The following is a 24,579-nucleotide window of genomic DNA, read 5'->3' on the forward strand; positions in this document are numbered from 1 at the left end:
AGCGTCCCACCCAGCATCAAACTGGAAATTGTCCAGAGTCATCCAGGGCTGCGCTGGCCCTTTAACCAGACACTGAACTTGGCTCCTTGGCTGCTGTAGGATAGCAGCTACATATGTCTGTATAAGGGGGCGTGGTCTACGTGACGTCACTGGCTGTATCATTACTGCAGCGTTAGCAGGTTGCTGTAGGTGAGCTGCAGCCGTAGGGAAGAGGTAAGGACCACACTGCTGTATCCATCACATGACTCAGCCCTGAGCCTGTCCTCAGCTCTGCAAAGACAGAGCTCAGACAGGTGATGATTTCTGTGTTCACGACAGGAAAGACATTATTGTGTATTGTGCAAGGGACATCCTGACCCCTTATAGTGCCACTTACTGCTCTTACTTCGGTTAGTGCCCAGATCGTTTCTGTATTGATTGATGTTCATGTCTATATTGTAGTGAGTGAACTTACAAGCGGCACTACGTATTACATCTGTTTAAAAAGACTTCCTTAGCTATACAAGATAACAGTAGAGCTATTACTTACTGACACTTAGCTATTGACTATATCAGAAAGCACCTGTGTCTTTGAGTTGTTTAACAATCACTAGAGTATAGATTTGTAACTGCAAAGATTTTTTTTGCATTGCATTTATGAAAAATGACTTTTACAGTACCATGCTTTGCTTTATAAGACTTACTTTATAATAAAACATGATGTTTGCAGATAATTCGATTTTTGTTCTCTCACTTTCATAGCCATTCTATAGCCATAATATATATACATACCTAAACATTAATGTCACTGTAGACATTTGGATACTGTTATATTGTATCCAAGCAGCTGTAAAATAACCTCTAATCTGAGGGAGAAGGGATGTAAAGAAAAAAGTTACAGCTTCTGTTCTAATTATTATAATGCTGTCATCCTTACACTAGATATTCTGGTTGCAGAGGGCATTTATGGAAAACAGTACAAAAAAAAGTTGTGTTGCCCATGGAAACTAATGAGATATTTGCGTGCATTGTCTAAACTGCTCTATGAACAACAGTATCTTTTGGACTAGTTTTCATAAATGTCCTCTAATGTGAAGAAAACTAAATTAGTCACAAAGTTTTTTCAGTGGCAGTGCCAACACTACGTGGAAATGGTGCTGGTTGTATGATAAAAGCACAGCAAAAGCAGACCTAAAAGAGATAAACCTATATGTTAAATATCAGCAGATATAGGGGTAAATGTATGAAAGTCCGATTTGTTCAAGTCGCCGGAAATCGGCGATTTGGCAGCTAAAATTTAAAGCGGCGATGGCTTGTAAAGGCAAACCTTTACAAGCCATCGCCGCTTTAAATTTTAGCTGCCAAGTCGCCGATTTCCGGCGACTTGAACAAATCGGACTTTCATACATTTACCCCATAATAATGTCAGTATTACTTGGGTATTGGTTTTAATGTATTTATTATTATATACTTAATAGAGCTGCAGAATATTGTGATAATATTGAGGTATTGAAGTGAATGAAATCAAGCACTGGTGTTCCTAAGGGGCATATTTAAGAAAAAACGGTATTGCACTATCGTGCACTTACCGTGTAATTTGGTCCAGAAAGTGTCCAACGCAAATTTATTAAAGTCCCATCGCACTGATGACTGATGAAAATGACTGCTTTTCACTTCAGATCGTTTTTGGGAGCAGTCACCATTCAACAGAATGGTGACTGCTCCTGGCCGCAATCTAACAAGTCCCGAAAAAACATTTTTTTCGGGAACTTGTCATGTTAATGTATGCCAGCTGAAGCTGGCGTACATGATCCGAATTGAAGAAATCTAATGCTGTCAGCTCTGCTCCGAAGAGCAGAACTGGACAGCGCATGTGTGGAGGGATCACATGATCCCTCCCTGTCACTCAGCGCTCTCTCTCTGCAACTATCGTTGCAGAGAGAGAGAGGGGATCTGTGTGCGCATGTCCAGTTCTTGGAACTGGACATGCGCAATTGAAGAGTGAAGAGAAGACCCGGAGACAGCGCTTCCGAAGAGGGGGGTAAGTATGATTTTTTTTATCACTGAAACAGCAGTTTTTCGGAACTGCTGTTTCTGTGCAGGGCTGTACATAAATGTGAGAAATAGTTCAATCCTTATCATTGCGATAAGGATTGAAAACTACTTTTCACTTTATGTGAATATTGATAAATGTGCCCCTAAGTCACTCCATGAAGTAAGTGATAATGTCCATTCCAAAATTACTGAAAAGCTGCTTTCTGTGATCTACACATTTCCCTCTTTGGTTATGAAGCATGCATGGACTATGTAAAATGGTTTCTGCTTTTCATTCATTATCTTTGCTGGACTTCAGGTTTTAGTAATCATAAAGTCACTACGAAATAAATGTTGTCAGTTTTGTAGAGTTTGTCTAGTATACTGTATTTGAACACTTTTAATAACCAGGGTTGTGACTAAATATAAGTGATATGCCAGTGTCCCTTGGAATATTTTATTTTATTTTATAGCCAGGTGAATTTTATATTTCTTTTTTTGTAGGAAGGGACAAGAAGCATTCTTTTGGTAGCATTTGGAGCATTTTTATTTTATGAACATTATACAGGTAGAAACAAGAAACAATCGGGAAAAAATACAGTTTCCCAAAACGATTCCCTTAGTGGTTTTCATGCAGTTAGAGGAACATTTGTACTAATTCAAATTGGCCGCTTTATTGTAAAAGTAATGCGGCCTGCGCACAATTGCCGTTATTACGGTAGTTTTAAAGATGGCTTTTTGCTTGCAGCTCCCTGAGCTGTGAGCAGAAAGCCGGATTAATATTACCGTAATAACGGTAATAGTTTTTAGGCGGCGGAACTTTAAAGGTATTGGGACAAATGTAGGGTGCAGTGCAAAGAGATTTTTCAATGAAAAACAAAGACAGTTGTCATCGCTTATCCTTAACACTGCATATCTGTGTGTATCTAGCAAAATAAAAACATGAGGTATTAGTTCATATTTTGATTAAAACATTTAAGCCTGCATCTCAACGTCAAGGGCACCTCATTATATGCAGGTCTTACACTGACCTGTATGCTTCAAACACCATTAAAATACAGTTAAAATCAGATGCAGGCTTAAATGTTTTGATCAACATATGAACTAATACCTCATGTTTTCATTTTGCTAGATACACACAGATATGCAGTGTTAAGGATAAGCGCTGACAACAACTGTCTTTCTGTTTTGTATACATATATGGGCATTTATATTGCCATGCAGCTGGTACCATATATAAAATGGGATACACCAAGCGCAGGCTTATTTCTTCTCTGGAGATCCCGCAATGATTTGAGTGCAGACCAGCACTATAACAAAAAACTTTTTATTTACACTCCTCTTCACTCCAGCACGATACTTGAGTTGCAAATAGCACTAAAATAAATATGTACATCTCCTTTCTTACTCCAGCACAGTTAATCACCCCTCCTCCACAGGGGCCTTATCCCTTGGACTATAATATATGCTCGCTGTGCTCTCTCTGCCCCTCCTGGGATTCTCACATTCACTGGAATCTGTGCAGGCTCTGACTCCCCCTGCATCCGGTGCGCTCTTAGCCTTGCTTGGTTCATCTAACTCTCTAGTGTCCTCTCGCAGGCTCTGCACTCACACCTTGGACCAGGGTTTCCCAAACCCAGTCCTCAGGGCTCCCTAACAGTGCAGATTTTCCATATCGCCTTGCTGGAGCACAGGTGTATTCATTACTGACTGACACATTGTAACAGATCCACAGGTGGTCCTAATTATGTCACATGTGATCTGGAAAACCTGCACTGTTGGGGAGCCCTGAGGACTGGGTTTGGGAATCCCTGACTTGGACTATAACACCCTCTCTGATGTCATTAAATACTGCTGCCACCCTCTCCATACTCTTTACATGATGTCATCTCTCCTGACATGGGGACTCCATATGGCAGTTCCTCAATGATGCCGCTGTTTATTGGCTCCACACTGCTTTGGCAGCCACCCACCTTCTTTATTGGGGTCCCCCCTTTTTTCACTCAGGGGCTCTTCTTTATTATTATGGGGACTCATTCCCCTTCTTGTGGCCCTCTGAATTTGAGGCCTCCTTCACCTCATTATATGCAGCCATGCTCAGAGGTCATTTCTCCCTCACATCTCTCCCATTTCACTTATATTCTCTCAGTTATAATGTACTTTGGCCCCTCGTGGCAGCAGGCCACGGACCTACTCCCACATTTGCTGGGGGTTCCAGCTTATACTAGCTTTATGTTGCTAAGCAACTGTTCCTGGTGTGTCTCCTCTGGGTCCTAGTGCTAGGACCACACATTCAGTCACATGGAGGTGTCACTGGATCCTAAGTGCACTGATAATGGATCTGCCCACAAAATGGCTACCTTCACTGTGTTTGTAGGCAACAAGTGTAGAGCCATCTACTGTGAGTCAAAAGAGGCTTTCAAAGCCTGTAATCCAGTGAATATTTAATAGTATTCATATTCAGTAAAGTAACAACGAGCAATATTAAATATAAACCAATTACTAAAATATTTATTCCAATACTGGAAGGAAGGAACAAAAATGATACACACCAGTAATCTGGTGCCTTCCCATAACAGAGTTGAGGTTTTTAGTGTGCCCACTTAATGCAAGCACAAGAGTACTTTGAAATTCATTGATATGTTGACTGATAAAAAGTTCCCTGTGGAACAATTTTGCTTTGGCATTAAAAATATGAGAGCTCATACAATGGACACTCTCAATATTAATAAACAGTCTTTCTGCAATTTTTTATTGTGTCTCATTTTATTCTGGTAATTGAACAACTATTCATGTGATTGATATTTATTGACTAGATAACAACTATACCACTTTATCTTAAGTACTATGTTTTCAATACCACACTTCTGCAACAGTGAAAAGCAGTACTGTTAAGTCTTGGTTCTGCCAGTCAAATAGTAATGAGTCTGCCTATTAAAAATGTATGTCGGTGTAGGTAATATGATCATGGTAGGAAAGGGCAGTCTCATGGTTAATTATCAGCATGCTTTAGAGAAAGCAGCTGTACTGTGAATTGTTTGCAGATGCCTGTTTTTACGACACATAGCTTTGTGAAAGGACCGCTAAACTACAAGTTGAATCACTACGACAAGTTATCTTGCAACATCACTAGTACTATATACTTGCAAATGTTTCCTGTATTTGTATGTGACATCCCATAAACCAGGTATTTTACATTGAAGTTGAGTGCTATGTCAATAGCAATATGAAAGGGTTTTTCACTTTTAATAACCACTGTACTAAATCCCCTTCCTTCTCAATAATAATCCTTTGGAGGGGTTGGGTATGAAAAGTCGACAGTTAAAAGGTCAACAATAACAATGTTTACATGTTCATAAGGTCGACACAGCTAAAAGGTCACAGCAATAAGTTCAACAGTTCTACAGCTTAAAGGTCGATATGTAAAATGTAGACAGGGAAGTAAAGTCGACAGTTAAAATGTCGACATAAAGCACTATATTTAGAACAACTGAAGAAATTAAAAAAGAAAATGGCGTGCCCCCACTTGGTCCCAGATTGCTTAACCAACCCTAGTGCTTTCAGCCTAGGCTGGTACTAGCAAAATCTGGGGGACCTGGGGTCCCCCTGATTTTATTATTACCAGCACATCAGTGTAAATATTATATTAATTGAAATAAAAACAACGCTACGCAACCCTCATTTACTCCATGCTTGCATTCAAGCTGTGGGAAATCCTCATGTTATACATATGAGCACCTCCGTAAGACCTCATTTTACGCGAGGAGTTCCTAGGAGCTAGTCTTTCGTCATCTATTAGAGTTTACTATTTTGCCATGGATCCTTGGATGTATTAAAGATTAAAACTCTGGATGTAGGTGAGAAATTAAAAGGGTAAATGAGGGTTGTGTATAGGTGTTTTTAGTTATTTTTTCACACTAAGGAGAACACTATATTTGGAAAGCTTGATTGAGCACTTTTCAGTAAAGAAAATGTCACTGTTTCAAATTTTGGACATTGATTGTATGGAAAGTGTTGCACTATTACGTTTTTCTTCTTTGTTTTTTTCTTGTTTCTGTACATATTTCATGTTTCTATTCATATTTTAAAGTTTTTTTGAGAAACAAACAACACTGAGTGAATTTAAGTATAAATCTTGTTTTCTTATGGATTTTATAAGAGATATATACAGCACTTAGATTTTTCTTTATTTAATATTTTTTTAATATGTAAACACTATTTTTCCTATTTACGATTACTACACATGATTTCTAGATAAAGCAGTTGAGAGAATATTTGTTTATTTCACAATGTGATGGTTACATATGATTTATCACAAGCGTGCCCAACATGTAGCTGATACTGTCTTAAAAACAATATTGTTCTATGTGAATATTATAATGGCTTATAGCTGGTAAGTTCACCTTATAACTGGACCAAGAACAGGAGCTAATAGGGTCATTTTAATCCGATGTGTTTCTATGGATGATGTTTGGTAATTAAGAATGAACATTGAGTAAGTAGTAATTACATGAGATGTCTGGTGATATCATTACAGGGGAATCACAGAAGATGTGCCTTGTTTAATGCTAGAAGAACCAACACCGCTAAAGATGAGTCCTTGCAATGTTATGCTTTGCACACTCATATTCACCGTCTGTGACCTCACTATATCCACAATATTGTACATCTACAGCTGTAAAAGAGCAAGTATCATTCAAGACATGGTGCACTTTAGTATATTTCACAGTTTGATGGATGTCTGGGGGACCTGTTTGCTGAGGACCTGCATATCTGTGGGAGCTGTGATAGGTGTGGCAAGAAACAGAATGAATGGTCCTCAGAGGCTGCAGGCCTCCATAACTCCTATGACTTTGGTGTGCTACCTTATTGCTTCTTACACCGTGATAAAATTGTTGCTGTATTCTGAGGAGGAGAAGCCTGTAAAGGATCCTTGGTTCTGGAGTCTACTAGCATGGACCTGGATGTCATCAGCTGTCACACTGGTGACATGGAAACAACTGGGCGAGTTAACTCCTTGCAGAGAGGGAGCAAGGTTTTATTCTGAACTCTTTGATAATCAGGAAGTGACACAAGAGGACAGACAGAAAAGGGAGGCCGAAAGTGAGATATCTGGGGCAACTGTAGGAAGACTATTATCTTATTCTAAACAGGATTCTGGTTATCTGCTCATAGCCATTGTCTTCCTTCTTCTATGCACATTAGGTAAGTTAGGAGTAAATTGTTTCCTCTTCTACAAAAGAAGTCTGGATAGCGTGTTGTACTGTGAAACAGTATAAATTGTTAGGAATTGATAGGGTGACTGGGTTATATATAATAAGTATAAATCAATTTGTTTGAACACAAATTATTAACTTATTAACTGAATTAAAAGCAAGCAAACCTATGACTGAGCATTATTACATAGAAAAGCTATGTGTATGTCTATGCCTAATACTTTACTTGAAATAAATCAAACTGTTTATATAGTACTATGTTTAGATAGAAGAGACACAATTTAGTTAAATTGTGTCCCAAGGAGATAGAATAGATACAACTTAACTAAATTGATGCAGATGCAGTTTGTGTCACTTGTAATGGAGAGTAGAATACCATTGCAGATTGGCTTCATAGGTCTGAACTGAATTATTGCTTTGCAGTCTTGTAGGCATTGTAAATGTTTCCTGCATAATGGTGGATTCAAGCACAGGATCACAGGCAGTGATGTTGCGCTACCCCAAACAGATTATTAAACATACAAGCTTTCAGCAAAGAAGTAGGAAATTATATTATTTTTAAATAGGTCTTTTGTTTCTCATTTTAAACCTCTAGGGCTCTTACCCAACTGTGGTGCATTTGTTTAAAAAAGCAAGTGCTAACTGCATATGATAACTCATCAACTCTATGGTCTTGATGCTGAGTTAGGAGCAAAGAAAAGGAGCAAATTGGCACCTTGGCAAAACCATGTTGCATTGGAGGGGGAGGTATATTTGAAATGTGGGGACAGATTTATAGCTAGGATAGGACATGTCCAGAGGCGGATTGGCCATAGAACCTACTGGGACTTTTCCCAATGAGGGGATGTAGGGGGGGTTAAGTAAATAAATAAATGAGAGAGCCTGGGGGCTGTGGATGGGTGTTGAGTGCAGGTGCCACTGGGGGAGGGGTGGGGGGATTGGGGGTTGTGTTGTACTAGGTGGCTGGCCCCTAATGCAAAAGGATTAATGTAATTTAATAACACAGGACTGGCAGTTTTTGTCCTGCATTGCTTTAGGGATGACCCACTGTGTCTTAAGTCATCACATCTTTTTTTTTAGGTTTCCTAAATTATACTACAACAAAGTTCCAGTCGCTCTAAATCCCACCTACTTTTATGTTAGCTCCACCTACAGTTGTCTTGGTACTTTCCACATGAGGCCACTTGAAAAAAAAATTCCAGGGCCAATTTAAGTTCCCAGTCCGCCCATGGACATGTGTTAGATCAACTTAAACTTTCAGTGTAAAAATAAAGCTTTAAAGTATTTGTGTGCAGCCTGTATTTTCCCAGCATGCAAAAAAAAAAGCAGTTTGCACATTGTAACATGGTTTGTCCAGGTGAAAATGTTCTCATTTATTTTGCTTTTCTCCTAACCCAGCATCAGGCCCTATGTGTTTGTGCATGCATCCAATGCATCTTTGGTTCACATGTGGTCGCTAATGTGCTTTCACAACAGTGACAGAGATTTTCACATTCATTTCAGTAGCCAATTCATTTTAATGGTGGTTCCAGCATATGGGCTACATGTAGAAACCCCATTGAAATGAACAGGAAAGTTCTGGTAATATATAATGAAATAATCGGGCATTTATTTTTTATTATTATTAATTTTTATTTATAAGGCGCCACTAGGTGTCCGCGGCGCCGTACAGAGACAAACGAAATAACAATACGAGGAGAGACGGCACAGAACAGTAAACAATAATCACAGTACTCAAGGCACAGCTAGAGGGGCGGGGGAAGGTCAGCAAACAACGGCACCAAGGAGGGAGGGCACGGATTAGAGGTAGACCCCCAGGGGAAGAGGGACCTTAAGGAGTAAGGCAAGGTAGCTGGCGAGCAGAGTAAAAGTGGTGAAGACAGGAGGAGAGAAGACCCTGCTCGAAGGAGCGTACAATCTAAGGGGAGGGGAAGACTGACAGAGAGACACAGGGGAGAGAGGGAGAGAAGGAGGAACAGAGAATAAGGATAGGGGAAGGGGAATGAGGGGGAAGAGTCAGAAGAAAAGGTAGGAAGTTAAGTGGGAGACTGGAAAGCTTTAAGAAAAAGGTGGGTTTTTAAACACAGTTTGAAGCTGGACAGATTAGGGGAATTTAGGGGAGGGCATCTTGCCTCCCCTAAATTCTCCAAACAACGCCAGTGCTAAACAGCCTGGGCTGGTTTACACTATAACAGGGAGACCAGGAGTGAGGGGTCATAGTGGAATTCAGCTCCAAGTGACAGAAATGGGAATAGGCAGAATGACGGTGGTGTATCTGCTCTTATTAAACACTAGAGGGTGTATACGCTCCCAGATGAATGGACTTTCTCAAGTACCGTGTCATACAAGCAGCATCCAAAAACACAACATCACCACAAGCAATTATAAATGCATACACAGTGTCTTTGGGGAAAGGCCCAAATAAAATATGGGGAGAACATCCAAACTCCACATGGATACAGCAGCCCTGGTCAGAATTGAACCCATGACCCTAGTGTTGTGATGCAGCAATGCTAACCACTGTGTCACCATGCAGCCCTCACAATAAGGGACCTTATATAAAAGAACCACTAAGAGCATTCAACGATGTACATGTAAAAGTTTCAGGAGTCTGCCACTACTACTATTTAAGATGATGTCTAGTGAAGGGCACAGAAAGTGGGCCTCTCCCTGTCTGACATGGCTGATTATCAACTACAATAGCGTACACTCTGCTCCATAGCACATATGAAAATCAGGATTATCTCAAATACCGTCAATATATATATATATATATATATATATATATATGAGAAATATTGCTCTTCAATTGAGCACCTCATATACTAAGTAGTACTAGGGCGCTGTAGATAACACCTTCACTATATGTAGTTTACTGGGTCTCCATAGCCCATGTTAGGGATGGGGAGATTACGCAGATACAACTATGATTATCCTTTAGGAGGATTTAGCATCTTGATCATTATTGTCTGTTTCCACTATATTTTTTCTCCTTTTAGCCTGTAAATGGGTGTATAGGGTGCTGCTCTCCATGAGCCAGTTACAGTAGCTGTGCTAATCCCTGAAGCCAATCACTGACAGACCTCCCTTACTATAACCACTAATGCTACATTTCTGGTTTAAAGATGCACATTAACTAATACCAGTATCTTTGCTTATGATAGATTGTTGTTCACTTGTTTCTGGACTATATAAACAGAGGGTTAAAGCAGCCAGGACTACTAACTGAAGCCTCTTGTTTGTGAAGGGGCTAGTTATCAGTTTACAAATGAAGTTTTCCTTTATCACAGGAGAAATATTCAGTCCCTATTACACAGGACTGGTCATAGATGGTATTGTCGTCCAAAGAAGTTTGAAGCAGTTTTCCAACGCGGTTGTAATACTAGCAGTCCTGGCTGTGGGGAGGTAACATTCTAGCTCATTACTCATTTACTGGTGTCATATGGTCTGATTAGTCATGTAACATGCTTTGCATGTGTATTTAAATAGGTCCATTTGCAGTATATTAGATGTATAGTAACATGCAAAACCTTCTGTGGAACCACAGCTCTAGTCCTTAAAGGAAATTCAACATTTTGATTTTAACCTTAAATTACCTGTTAGGAAAAAAAAGGACTTAAGCAATGATAATTTCATGGTATTTTCTTTTTCAAAAAGAAACAGTAACCTCTTCATAGCTTGAGTATATTTCCTTTATTTATAATATACAAGTGATAGTAATATATGAATCCTGTAAATTATATCTGAACACTCATGTGAGCACTTAAATATGCTAATTTACCCCTTCTGAAAATATAAATTGGGTGTGGGACCAATTCCTTTACACCTCTGTGACTTATTAGTTATAGTCACCAGTACATTATGCACTAAGTCATATGAGCATAAACCATACTGCACATAGAGCCTCATTGCCGCCGATTGCCTATCACTGACCAAGGATAATGGTTTGGTTTTACCAAGCAATATATTTTAAACACTGCTTTCAGTCAGTGGAGTGTCTTGTGTTATTTTAATATTAAGTAATGCCTTAGTCTAAATTTTATGTGTTTTATATTATATTGATAGTCTGTTGTATTTGTTAGGGTGCAGCTTCTTGGTTGTATACTGCAATAGTCTGGCAAATTTTTTGTTTCAAAGTAACAATTTAAATAGTATTTAAAAAATAAATAAGTTTTTAAATATTAACATAAAAAGTTTTGTAATTTTTCAGCTCTTTTTCTGCCGGGGTACGGGGTGGCCTTTTTACCTTCACCTTCGCAAGGCTGAATATCCGAATACGCAACCTACTGTTCCGCTCCCTGATAGCACAGGAGATCGGTTTCTTTGATGAGAACCATACAGGTTAGTACCTTCTTCTGTCAACAGTGGAGAATAACATTTCAGGCATCATCTGAACAAAGTCAAAGTTTCCCTAACCACAAAGATTAATCACCAGCAAAGGTTCTTTTCAAACAACAAATAGCCGCCATTCTCCTGTACACCAAATGGGAGCTCTAGGAGGGCAGTAATTTGACTTCTTGGAACGGTGGCATCCGATGACAGGGCCTCGTTGAAAGCCACTAACCCATTTTACTGCTAATGTTTGACTATGGAGACTACATGACTGTATGCTTGATTTTATGCACCGGTTAGCAATGGGTGTGCCTGCAATGCCCAAATAGCCAAAATACACCTTTGATCATGTAGTATATTTACATAAATTACGCACTGAAAATATATAGGGTTTTATGAGTTGAATTGATGGCAGTTTGAATAGAGAATGGACATGTAGAATATGCACCAGTACAGACTTACATGTGTCTGGCACTTACGCCTTCATATGACCGGAGAGGTGTAATGGGAGAGGATAGAGACGTACAAACACCGCCGATGCAAATACACACTGATAGCGATGATGACTTGGCATGGACCAGATGCGTATGCTACCGATGTGGAGCCAGACGCATCTCGACTATTTTGCAAACAACCCTGCATCAGGTCCATAACTGGTCTATGGGACAGCTTTATAGCAGTCAGCCACTAGGTTGTAGCAAAGAACTATAATATATGATGAATACATGTGTTGTTTCTTTTGTGTTTTATTCTCTATGGTTTTCTTATCAAATAAATTGTATTACATGCAAGTTCAAACAGACTGTTTACTTTCAAATCCTTCACCATTAATAAATGTCTTGTCAGTGACAAAAAGTTTAATGACAGTTTTCACAGTGTATCTGTTGTTCAACCACTACAGCCATTGGCTAAGCATCATGCTACAGGTAGTGCCCCTCAAAAATGGGATCACCAATATAAAGGCACTTATTGGTCTGCTGGGGCACCGCGAGTGACCAGTATAGCTTATGTACTCTGTGACATTGTATTGAGTAATATTTGGAATTGTGCAAGAGATATACAATGCCATTCTTCCAGAAGACACCTGGTTGATGGTGGTGAAAAACACTGTCTCAGATCACTGAGCTATCATTGATTTTTATGTGCTATGTTAATAAGACTTATATGATCCTTACTTTTAGGTGACATAATCTCTCGTTTAACATCTGACACGACCACCGTTAGTGACGTGGTTTCTGAAAATGTTAACGTCTTCCTGCGCAGTGTTCTGAAAGCTATGGGAGTGATAGCCTTCATGTTCAGTCTGTCGTGGCAGCTCTCACTGCTCACCTTCTTGGGATTCCCCATCATCATGTTGGTTTCCAGGGTATATGGCAAATATTACAAGGTGTGGTGACTCCCTTGTCCCCAGCTTACTGTGGCAGATTATTATATCCGCTGTCATTTTTTAAATGAATGAATGTCTGTTATTTGTATATGTTATGTGTGGATAACAGAGTGATCTTTCAACAAACTCTTAAATGTTTAACTCTATTAATACATAATGACTGCTTTAGTATAGTATAGAATATCAGATGAGCTAATAGTGATAGTTTCCTGTTAAATAAAGCTTGTGTCTATTCAAGTGGAAGTAAGGGTGTGTTCTAGGACCACACGTGGGGGGGCTGCATAGAAGCAGTAGGGGGATCTGCAGCAGGACCTCCACCATTCTGCCCCTTGTGACTAAGTTTCATATGGCTAAGTTTATAGAACAAAAAAAGAAAAGAAAATAATTTTGACATTTTCATCACCTTACTAAAATATTAGTTAATTGAAGTTGGCAATACAGTAAATCGACTGATACTAGCACATGTATAAATGTTAGTGGTGCCTCATTTAATAGCTACCTGCCACCCTCCACCTTCTTCCTGTTATTAGTCAGCACCTAAATATAACTTGAGAATGACATCATGTAATGTGAGACACAGGAGCCACACCTAGGGGGTACTGTTTCCTGACAGCATGTAAGCATAGATCTCGCTCCAAACTAATGTATTTATGTCATCTTTTTTGTTCCTGTTGCCTTTGTCATTAATTAATTAATGAATGACTGAACATCAGATTAACCACTCTGATATACCTTATTTATGATGCTATTGCCTGAAAGCTACTACTGACCCTTTTTTAGAAATGCCTCCAAATGAACCATATTGATCGGAAAGAATCAGTCAAAACTGGATTAAGATGTGTCACTGCTATATGCCAGTGGATGCCAAACTTTCTCAGTTCGAGGCACTCTTAGGGTCTCCTTAATTTTTTCAAAGCAGCCTTATGCCAAAATAGTTACCAAGTTAGTCCCCCGCCTTGCTTACCACCGGCATTGGCCGCGGCACCCCTGTGCGATCACCGCTACTTGCCTCTGCCCGAACAAGCAATTTCCTGCACAGTTAGATCTCTGAATCCAAAGATTTGCAAAGGAATAAAGGTTCGATGGCTGTAGATATACTTATTAGTGTTAGTATTAGTACTTGTTAATTATACCAGCTCCAATGGAAAAATTCAACAGCACCGCTTCCACATGTACAGTTGTTTAAAATTTCCATAACTTGAACCACTGTTTCCCGCTGCTGACCCCAAACCTATTTAAGGATATGGTGGAAGCAATGGGCAGTGTGCATGGCGAGGCCGGAGTGAAATAAGTAGGCAGGATCTTGCAGTGTTGGACTGGGGGATGGAGGGCCCACAAGGGCTATGAAATGATAGAGCGCCCATGAAATAATGTGTGCGGCCTCAGATTCGGAGACACAGCATTGCTGTTTAAGATGCACTAGCTTCTGTATATTCTACTTTTTCTTAAATAATCCCCATGGTTTTGCATAATCCCCATGGCTTTGCATATATCTAGTACAAGCCAAAAAATATGTAAGAAAATATGATTATTTTGTTTCTTGTAGACCAGATTAGAATGCTGTCTTTTGCATGTGCTCCTCTGGAGTACTGTTGTGCATTGCGGCCGAATTATTGTGATGGGCCCATTGATGTTATTACATGTGTGTTTACATTCTAGCATGATACTTCCAGTGGCGGACACATGTGGATGTATATTGTTTTTGTTGACAACGCCTCCAGAATTTATTCTGCATACATTCCAACTGCAGCTGGCCCAGAATGTTTGGCAGATATTATTATAGATGGAATTGCTTCTGTTTTAGATTAGAAAAATCCCATCTGTTTTCCATGGTTTATGTTTTCTATTGTCCTTCACTTAGAAACTTGCCAAAGAAGTTCAGACTGCTCTAGCAAAGGCAAATAGCACTGCAGAGGAAACTATTTCTGCAATGAAAACTGTCCGTAGTTTTGCCAATGAAGAAACAGAAGCCAATGTGTATAGTGATAAGCTGCAGCAAGTCTACTCACTGTACAAAAAGGAAGCTATTGCCTATACTTACTATGTGTGGTCTACTGGAGTAAGTATGTCTGTTGTGTTATGCTACATTCTCAAGTCAGCACCAGATCCTTATTTATTTACCAAACATATTTGTCATAACTTTATGCAAATAATGAATGCTTATTTTGAACCAAATCAAGTCCTGCCAAATCAGAGTTCTGTTTTTGTTCCTTCTATAAAATTAAAAAGTAACATTTTGATCCAGTCTTTTACTTTCTCATGACACAAACTTCTCCTAAAGATAGTGACACAAAGGGGGGCATCTAGTGCCTACACTTACACATTGTTTTTGCCTGGCACATAACATCACAAATACGGACAAAGTGCTGACAAATTATGAATTAGCAAATTAATTGACAGAATAGTACAAAAACATGGGAAGTGGCGAGTGAGGTTTTAGCCAAGTATGTAGACGGCATTTGATACCACATAAAGCTGCCCACACACGAGCAGCATACGGTGGAGGGAAGATGTGATATTTTATAATAACTGATAAGATAATTAAAACTATGGTACCTTTGACCTTACCCTTTTTTCCCTTGTAGTTTACACAGCTGGTGTTACAGATTAGTATTCTGTACTATGGTGGCCATCTTGTAATATCGGGACAAATGACCAGTGGTAACCTGATTTCCTTTGTTATTTATGAATTTCTTCTTGGTGACTCCATGGAGGTAGGAATAACTTGCTAATTACTGTGCATAAATACCTAAAAAAAAATCTCTTCATTTTTATTGACATCCCTATGCTCTTTCTAGTGCTATTTCGGCTAAATAGGGAAGAGTAAGAATCAGAGATTTGTATTTGTTGGAGACTGAAACTCAGATCATCATCAGCAGCAGCTATTATTATAGCGCCACTAATTCCGCAGCGCTGTACAGAGAACTCGCTCACATCAGTCCCTGCCCCATTGGAGCTTACAGTCTAAATTCCCTAACACACACACACACACACACACACACACACACAGACAAGGGTCAATTTGATAGCAGTCAATTAACCTACTAGTGTGTTTTTTGGAGTGTGGGAGAAAACCGGAGCACCCGGAGGAAATACACGCAAACACAAGGAGAACATACAAATTCCACACAGATAAGGAAATGGTTGGAAATTGAACTCATCAACCCAGCACTGTCAGGCAGAATTGCTAACCACTAGACCATCGTACTGCAGATTGGGTATACTTGGGATAATGACAATCCCAGTCAGGCAGAATAGTGTAGAGAGAAAGTACAGTATCCAAGGCTGGCTGATCATTGTAGATGGAGTCATATCCTCACTCTAATTTTGTGTCTGATTTGAATGAAAACATATTGTCAGTTCACTACATACATGAAAGAGATATATCACAGACAGATAATGTTTATAATTTTTTTCTTTCAGCTAAGATTGTCATTGCTAATGCTGTGATCACTAAATTGTTTTGTTAATAAGCATTATACTATACAAAACATACAACAATGAAGAGATCAAAATACAAAAAATAAGTATTTTTTTCCATAACCCCAAAAATTATACTTTGTTTAACTGTGCCTAACACAGAGAAATGAATAGACCAGTGATTCCCAAACTGTGTGCCTAGGCGATCTCACAAGGGTGCCTCGGCCAGGGCCAATGGTAAGCAAGGCGGGGACTACTTGGTAATTATTTTGGCTTAGGGGTGCCTTGAAAGAATTATGGAAACCCTAAGCAAGCCTTGAACTGAAAAGGTTTGGAATCCACTGAAATAGACTATTCATAGTTTTATGCTGTTCCTCTGTATAGTGGGCAAAATTAGGGGAATGTGGCTTTATAAGTGGGAGCAGTGTGTAGCATATTGTTGTGTCTACTCTTTAATGCATGAATAGCCAAAACTACAAACAAACTGATGTATTATGGAGTTTGTGTTACAAATTAATAATCCTGACCTGAGCTGCATGTCAAATACAAGTTTCTGCTATTATGATAACATTTATGTGTGATGTGCATCATGGCTTTCTTCCTTTTTAATTTCACATTTGGTGTGTTGCAGTCTATTGGTTCGGTATATGGAGGTTTAATGCAGGGTGTTGGTGCTGCAGAAAAGGTATTTGAGTTCATAGATCGTAAACCAAAAATGAATAATGATGGAAGCCTTGCTCTTGAGCATTTGGATGGTAAAGTTGAGTTCCGCAATATCACTTTTGCATATCCCACTCGACCGGAGGCACAAGTGTTAAAAGTAAGTAAGACACAATAATGCTATGTATATATTTGTTTGTGCACCACACGTTCTGAGAATATTGATATTTCAGGCATCCATGAACCATCTTGCCTAGATTTCAGAAATATCAGATTTACCCATTTTAACCAGAATGGTTTGTAAAGTGATATGCGATCAGGCTACATCCCTCACCCTATCCTAAAAGCATTCTATCTGTCCATGCTCATCAGGGGCAGGTTGGGCTCATAGTGGGCTACCTTGGGCTGGGACACTGGGACATCTGCATTTTTTCCCTTTAAAATATTCCTAATAGACTGCTGATTGGAGTCTTGCCCCCCCAGGCTAAGATTTGCCAGCCCTCCCTTGATGCTCATTTATGCATAAGTCCAGGATCTGGCATGAGTAAAGGAGAAAGAAAGAGCTGGGTGCAGGAGAGACAATTTATTGTTTTTATTCATGACAGGGGCGAACGGAGGATTGTCGGGGGGGGTTCCCCCCTGACCCCCCAAAAAAAAACACCCCCCGCGAGAGCTGCTGCGCATGCGCAGCAGCCCAGTTTCTTCAGCACTGTCCTATACAGCAGCCGCGACGCTGTCTAAGAAGCGTCCGCGGCGGTGCGGTATACACTACAGCACCACCGCGGACGCTTCTTTGACAGCGCCGCGGCTGCTGTATAGGGCAGTGCAGCTATAGCGGCCACTTAGTTAGCGCAGGGGGGGGGGGTTCTGGAGACTCAGAAACCCCCCCTGCGTGCGCCACTGCATGAAAAGTTGCCCCTCATTATGGTGCCACTTGAGTCAGTCAAGATCTTAAAATGTCACCATATTTTACTATTTACCAATTAGCTGGACACATTTCAAGAATGACAGATTCTATTAGATGTTTATTTTGTTTTGCCTTCTGTGCATTTGTCTACTGTTTTAATTTGTAGTTACATTTGTTCTTTTGTGTTCAGGAAAGACATTATTTATCATGTGCTCCTTCAGTCATCATTATGGAAACATAATTATGTGCTGTTATATCTTGCTCATCCTGGCTAGCAGATTTTCTCTTGGGAAACCTAACTCAATCAATTAACTTTCAGTAATGCACAGTTAGAGTCTGCGGGAAGACAATCATTTCTTTCATTTCCAGCCCTATCAAAATCTCTTTTGTGACAAAGAACTGAATTTCAATGGTTTTCTGTCTCAGAATGTAGTTCCACAAAAGACAGTACTTGTTTCAGTTCTGTGGACATTTGATAAAAGAAACCTGTTTCATACTGTAGAGATATCTAAGAGGATTACATTTACATCCTGTCTTTTCATCTAGAGCTGACTCATGTTCCATGAAGCTATTTTGTTTACAGGTTCAATACTGGTAGTTTACAGGTTCTTCAGGTCTTGTTGAAATACTGTTTCCATCTGCCTCAGCCAGTCACTTAGGATTGTGAATTATAGCTGAAGAACTGAATAGCTAATATTGACTGTGCATGGTTTATAAATCATTTGAATAAGCTGCACACTGTGATAAATACATCATAATATTACAAAATAAACAATACCATTAGACAATTGAACCTCTTTGCAGGCCCAGGCTTACATTTTTGTACTCTTAGGTCGGTGTATGTTTCCCACCATTCAGTTTAATTCAGGCCATCCTGGTGGCAAGTATAGTAGGCAGACCCCAGATCAGATGACTAATGTAGAAAGCAAATTACAATCTTCTGCTAGCTACCTTAGAAAGATGATAATGGAGATTCATGTGTACACATCTACACAATTTACCTTCAGATCTGTGTTCTTCATCTCTCATAACCATCTGCTGAAAGATCATGACGCTGTACAAACACTACCGATATCTGCCTACGCTGCTAGTCATGAGTGCATACACACTTCCACATTTGACCAACATTGTACTATTGTTGATCATGATTTTTAGGAAGTTTAGAAAACCAAATCAAACGATACAATGTGTTTGGTACAATAAAACATGATCGTGGAAGAGTACACATTGTTGCAATATCTGACCAAACGGTAATTTATAGTGTAATTGGCATGATAATTGCATCAGAAATCATGTACCCAGCTGTAGTTGTCATCAATACTGGATGTTATCCACGGGAACACATTTTCACAGTGAGCGTCCGATAAGTGGTTAGGCCATGCCTAAAAAGAATAACTAAAAATGTATCTTTGGCAAAAATACCACGTGGATCGTGCTTTAAAATCTGAAGTGTCAATTTTACCTGTTTGTAGAATATGTCTTTCACGCTGTATCCTGGAAAAGTCACCGCACTGGTTGGTCCATCTGGTAGTGGTAAAAGTTCCTGTGTGAATATCCTGGAGAACTTTTATCCTGTGCAGGAAGGGGAAGTTCTTCTAGATGATCAACCCATTACAGTGTATGACCACAAATACTTGCATACAAAGGTATGTGCAGTTCCAAGTATCTATTACCTGTTCAGCAGAAGGACCATGTGATCTTCATTTAGAACAATCTATGTGGATTTATCTTAGATAGTTAATAAATGTGCTTCACATTATTTAGTTATGTATGTGTACTGGTAGAATATTATGGTAGTATAATAATAAGGTAGTATTAAGAATTAACACCAATTTAAAAACAAACAAATACGTTTCTCTCTTCACACAGAACTCTCCAGCTGTCACAATGTAGATAGTGTAAGAGTAGGAAGTTCTTCATGTGTTACTTTCCATATTATCTCTAATCTTTACTGTATCTCTAGCCCCACACCGCTTTCTCCAGCTCAATCTCTCTTCCGCCACTTCATGTATGTTTGTCTTATGTCATATTATTTGCAATTTCTGCTCCTGTAGTTGCTTTATAGACCCATCAACGTTTCTCTATTTCCAACATATTATATTATTGTGGATCATTTTGCATCATATTTCTACTTTCAATTCTAACCACATTCTGAGTTTCACATCTATCGTGCTCACACATCTTCTTTGTTGAGCTCCACACCACAGTCTTTAGTCCTTTCTGCACTAAACTAGTGTACATATAAGCAGGGTAAGTATATCTTATTTATATTTAGTGAGTGGTCAGAAACAAAATATTTGTTTTAAAGAATGTATATGTTTTGTGAAAAATATTTTGACCATTTTTTTTATACATCACTGTGATTTTCTTTGTTTTTATATTTTTAATTGACATCTTTTAGTTAATGACTGTCTCATTAAATTAATGATAGTGTCCACTCCTAACACTTTATTTGCTCATTTCCTTTATTAATTAATATATGTGCACTGACATATAGACAATATCTGAGCAGCTACCTGTGTCATGTGACACATGTACCAAGAGTATTCTAGAGAAAGTCACTGCATCTCACATTACCACCTAAGGAGCCATATTTGTGCTGTGCATGAGGTAATTGATTTACTATTCACTGACACCTATGTCCTCCATGCAAATAACTGGCTGAATGTATCTTTCATGCAGTATAGTTAAGTATCTGTTTTCTCTCTTTTGGTATTTTCATGGTAGGTGTCCATGGTGAGCCAAGAGCCTCTGCTATTTGCCCGTTCCATTGAGAGTAATATTTCCTATGGTCTGAATTCCGTCCCCATGGAGGTCATAATAAGTGCAGCCAAAAGAGCCAATGCACATAATTTTATCATGGAGCTTCAGAATGGGTATAACACAGGTATTAACTTATTGTGCGTATTTTATCTTACACGCAATATTGTCTCAGCTTTGCCCTCACCCTCTAGACTATAAGATCTGATGAGCAGGGACCTCTCCCTCAGTCTGACATCTGTACCTTTATCAATCTTGTATGTACTGTTTTTGTATGATTTGTAATTCTGACTGTTTGGTGCTACACAGATTTGTGGGACCTTACTAATAAATGATTATGATGATTTTGCAGGGCCCTCACCCTAATTTTACTCTGCAATACCAAGTTCCACTCCTGTACAGATATTTACTATATAGTGTGTAAGGCCGATGTAGAGGACCATATGAAGGGTATAGGGGTATTGGACTACAGGGAAATCCCCGTCTATACCAGAAATACAGCTTAAAATATGTAAAAATATGTGCCTTCGTGAAAATAGGTACAAGGTGTCACAAAATGGCTTTTGTGCTGCAGGGGTACATTTTCGTAGCTTGGTAAATACCTTTTATTGTGTGCTCATTCTACTTATTTACTATACAACATATACACACATCTAACTCACACTCCCCAGTTTTCAGTCTCCAAGGAACACAAACAAAACATGTTTCTCAAGATTATGAATCGGATGAAAGGTAACAGAACACAAAGGTCATACAGTATGAAAAGGGCATCTAGTTTTAAAAGAATGTATGTTACATTACAGAATAAAACCTCATATATTTTATGTATTTGAATATGATATATTGTCTTATAGCCATTGTTCCTTCTTACAGAAACAGGAGAGAAGGGAGCCCAGCTTTCAGGGGGTCAGAAGCAGAGAGTGGCTATTGCAAGGTCTTTAATCCGAAATCCTCGGGTGCTGATATTAGACGAAGCTACCAGTGCACTAGATACAGAGAGTGAGCACGCTGTAAGTTGCAATTAATTTCTTATTGTGCACCTATAAGCTTTTTTTCTAGCCAGTATTTGTAAGAATTAAAACATGTTTAACATCAAACAACATAAAAAAAAACATACATTATCATTACTACACCTATTAAACTGGTCACTAAAGCATGAGAATTACCTTGCTCCTTTTTTTATTTGTACTTTGCTTTCTGTTCATAAGAACATTGGTCTGGTACAATGTTAGCCACACGCTGGTAGGACAAAATTGCACAGATTTGGTTGCTAGTAGGCTGGCTCTAATTACGGTTTTGATCAGCTGGGATTTTGGACCTGTCTGATCAAATTTGATTGGGCACCAAAGCCTGAAATCTTTTAGGGAACACATCACCTTCAATGTCAGTATTTTAGTCCTAAACTAATAAATTGGATCTGCCAGATTATAGTATTCATGGCCACAATAATTGTCATAGTTATTGTTACATGATGTATAAGCACAGGTGCACAATTTCTAATATGTCTGTTAATTATTATCATTATTAATATTCTGATGAGCAAAATATATAAATATAAAATAATATGAATGCAATTTATCAGTATTTTCTCTCAAGTTAACATTTCGTTTTACTGTACAGATGCGTTTTTTGCTCATGCTGGAATAAACTGTTTAACACATCACATGATTGTAGTAAATTACAAATTTCTCTGTGATTTTTACCTTACTTTATTTGAAGTTTGCAGTGTTTTTAGACTTTTCCCTTAGTTTACTACATTTACACTTTTCTAAATAACTCTGGTGCCTTGAAAAACGTGCAATGGGGGTTTGACTATACAAAGCTACACCAACTCCCATCATCTAACTAGTGAGAAACAATTGTGAAGTAGGAGAGGTTCACTGTGTTTATTATTGTAGTTAAAAGCAAAAGAGATTTGTAAGTTTGCCATTGTGTTCACAAAGTTTTATTTAAGAAAGAAAAAATAATTATTTTCTGTAATTAATGATTTTTAAAATTGATTGTGCTGTCATAGATATTCAATGTAACTACGTTTTTTGAATTTTCTGCATTAAATTCTCATGGGACTTTTTCTTTTCATCAATACACTTATTTAAAAAAAAAAAAAGGTTTAATCTCCCCAGTTTAGGTACTATTTCACAAAGTATAAAAAGACTATTAGAAAATACTGGATTTATATAACAAGCCCATTATTTATAGCATTGACTTGTATCACCCTTTGATAGTGTAATAAACTATCACAAAAAATGTATTAGAAAATACAATATATGTATGCTAACCATCCGCATTTCCCATAACCCTATTACTGTATACATATAATGATATGGCTATCTTGTTTACACAACAACATAAGCTAAGTAAGCTCACTTTTTTAATATGGTATATTTCTGTACACCTATTCCATGCTGTTATAAGTGTTACATTCCTAGTACTGATAATCATGAATAAACATGAAGAACTGGTGTTTTACAGAGTTTTATCACATATGAACAACGCATAAGTAACTGTTAATGATTCTTCCTTTACAGATCCAGCAAGCAATGAATAGCGATCTGCAGGGACGAACAACGCTAATTATAGCACACAGGCTGAGCACTGTGGAGAAAGCACACAACATCATTGTTTTAGACAAAGGCAGAGTGGTGCAGCAGGGCAGTCACAGAGAGCTGATGGAAGAAGGCGGACTTTATTCCCAGCTAGTTCAGCGTCAAGTTTTCAGCCTCGGATCAGAAGAAAAAGATCACATGAAGTCACCACATGTTCCAATAAAAGGGACATGGACAAGTGAAGCTGACACAGATGAGCTGACCTAGGTCACTGATCTCAACACATTTTAAGTAGCTGATTTATGAATTTGATCTATCAAAGGCAAAAATGACAGCTCTGTCTATATGATCAACACTATAGCTAAGTTACAGAACTATAACAGGGCAGATTTGGTAAACACTGATGTTTCACTTTCACAGATGTCTGCAGTATATAATGTGTCTTGTCACTCTATACTGGATTTATAATCTAATAATATTGTTTCATGGCCCAAGGCTAAACATATCTGACCACTGCACCAGATAACAACAAACCTTTGGTACTTTATAGACAAAGCCATGCAGCAATATGCTGCAGTGGAATTGGACTTGGAATAAAATGGTTACATTCTATGACCAGCCTGTAAATGTAATTTCCAATTTGTGACTAGTATTTCGCATGAGTCCAAACACTTACCAACCATTCATAGACTGTACAGTGAATGGATGCCTTTGTGTCTTCGGTCTCTATGCAAATAGGAAATTGGGCTTGAAAAACAGCTGACGTGATATAGTTACGCACTTTACCTCTGGCATTGCTAGGCCACACACCACTATGGTCATTTAGGAGGATTCCTCTGGATGACTGTCACTATATGAAATAATAGCAATATATTTGACTTTTGTAAAAGCAACATGTAAATGCTCATTATCTATTTCTTTGACTGAAATGTAAAAATAATTAGAGAAGGAAATACACATTACTACATTAATCCATACTTGCCAACTCTCCCGGAATGTCCGGGAGACTCCCGAAATTCGGTTCAGTCTCCCGGGCTCGTTGGCATTTCTCCCGCATCCTGACGCGATTCTCGGTGATTGATGCCATTTTGGAGGGCGGGAGGGGGCGGGACGAGGCCAATCGCGTCATTTTGGCCACGCCCCGCGACGTAAATTACGTTTTCGCGGGGGGCGGGACCAACATGACACGTTTGGCCTCGTCCCGCCCCCTCCCGTCCTCCAGTCACGCCCCCTCTCCCGGAAACTTGTTTCCGAGAGTTGGCAAGTATGCATTAATCCCAAACCAGTGTGTTGGTACACGTTTGTGTGTCACAAGACATTTGATAGGTAAAACTTCTT

General features: G+C 38.9%; 1 protein-coding gene across 1 annotated transcript; it reads left to right on the top strand.

Moving 5' to 3' along the window:
* On the top strand, nt 1-23,868 carry ABCB9 (ATP binding cassette subfamily B member 9). The gene is made up of 12 exons (XM_075177732.1): nt 1-213; nt 6,551-7,218; nt 10,520-10,634; nt 11,440-11,570; nt 12,743-12,948; nt 14,810-15,007; nt 15,534-15,662; nt 17,000-17,188; nt 19,408-19,581; nt 20,663-20,822; nt 21,569-21,705; nt 23,224-23,868. The coding sequence occupies exons 2-12, from the start codon at nt 6,579-6,581 to the stop codon at nt 23,506-23,508; spliced, it is 2,364 nt and encodes a 787-aa protein (XP_075033833.1). The 5' UTR covers nt 1-213; nt 6,551-6,578; the 3' UTR covers nt 23,509-23,868.
* The last annotated feature ends 711 nt before the right edge of the window (nt 23,869-24,579 follow it).

Source organism: Mixophyes fleayi, chromosome 1, assembly GCF_038048845.1.
Source record: "Mixophyes fleayi isolate aMixFle1 chromosome 1, aMixFle1.hap1, whole genome shotgun sequence".
NCBI lineage: Eukaryota > Metazoa > Chordata > Amphibia > Anura > Limnodynastidae > Mixophyes > Mixophyes fleayi.

What these genes read in the sequence shown, in the direction of transcription:
- ABCB9 (XM_075177732.1), top strand. Translation starts at nt 6,579, where the DNA reads ATGCTAGAAGAACCAACACCGCTAAAGATGAGTCCTTGCAATGTTATG. An exon ending in ACAAATACTTGCATACAAAG is followed by an intron (nt 19,582 to 20,662) that starts GTATGTGCAGTT and finishes TTTTCATGGTAG; the next exon opens with GTGTCCATGGTGAGCCAAGA. An exon ending in TCAGAATGGGTATAACACAG is followed by an intron (nt 20,823 to 21,568) that starts GTATTAACTTAT and finishes TCCTTCTTACAG; the next exon opens with AAACAGGAGAGAAGGGAGCC.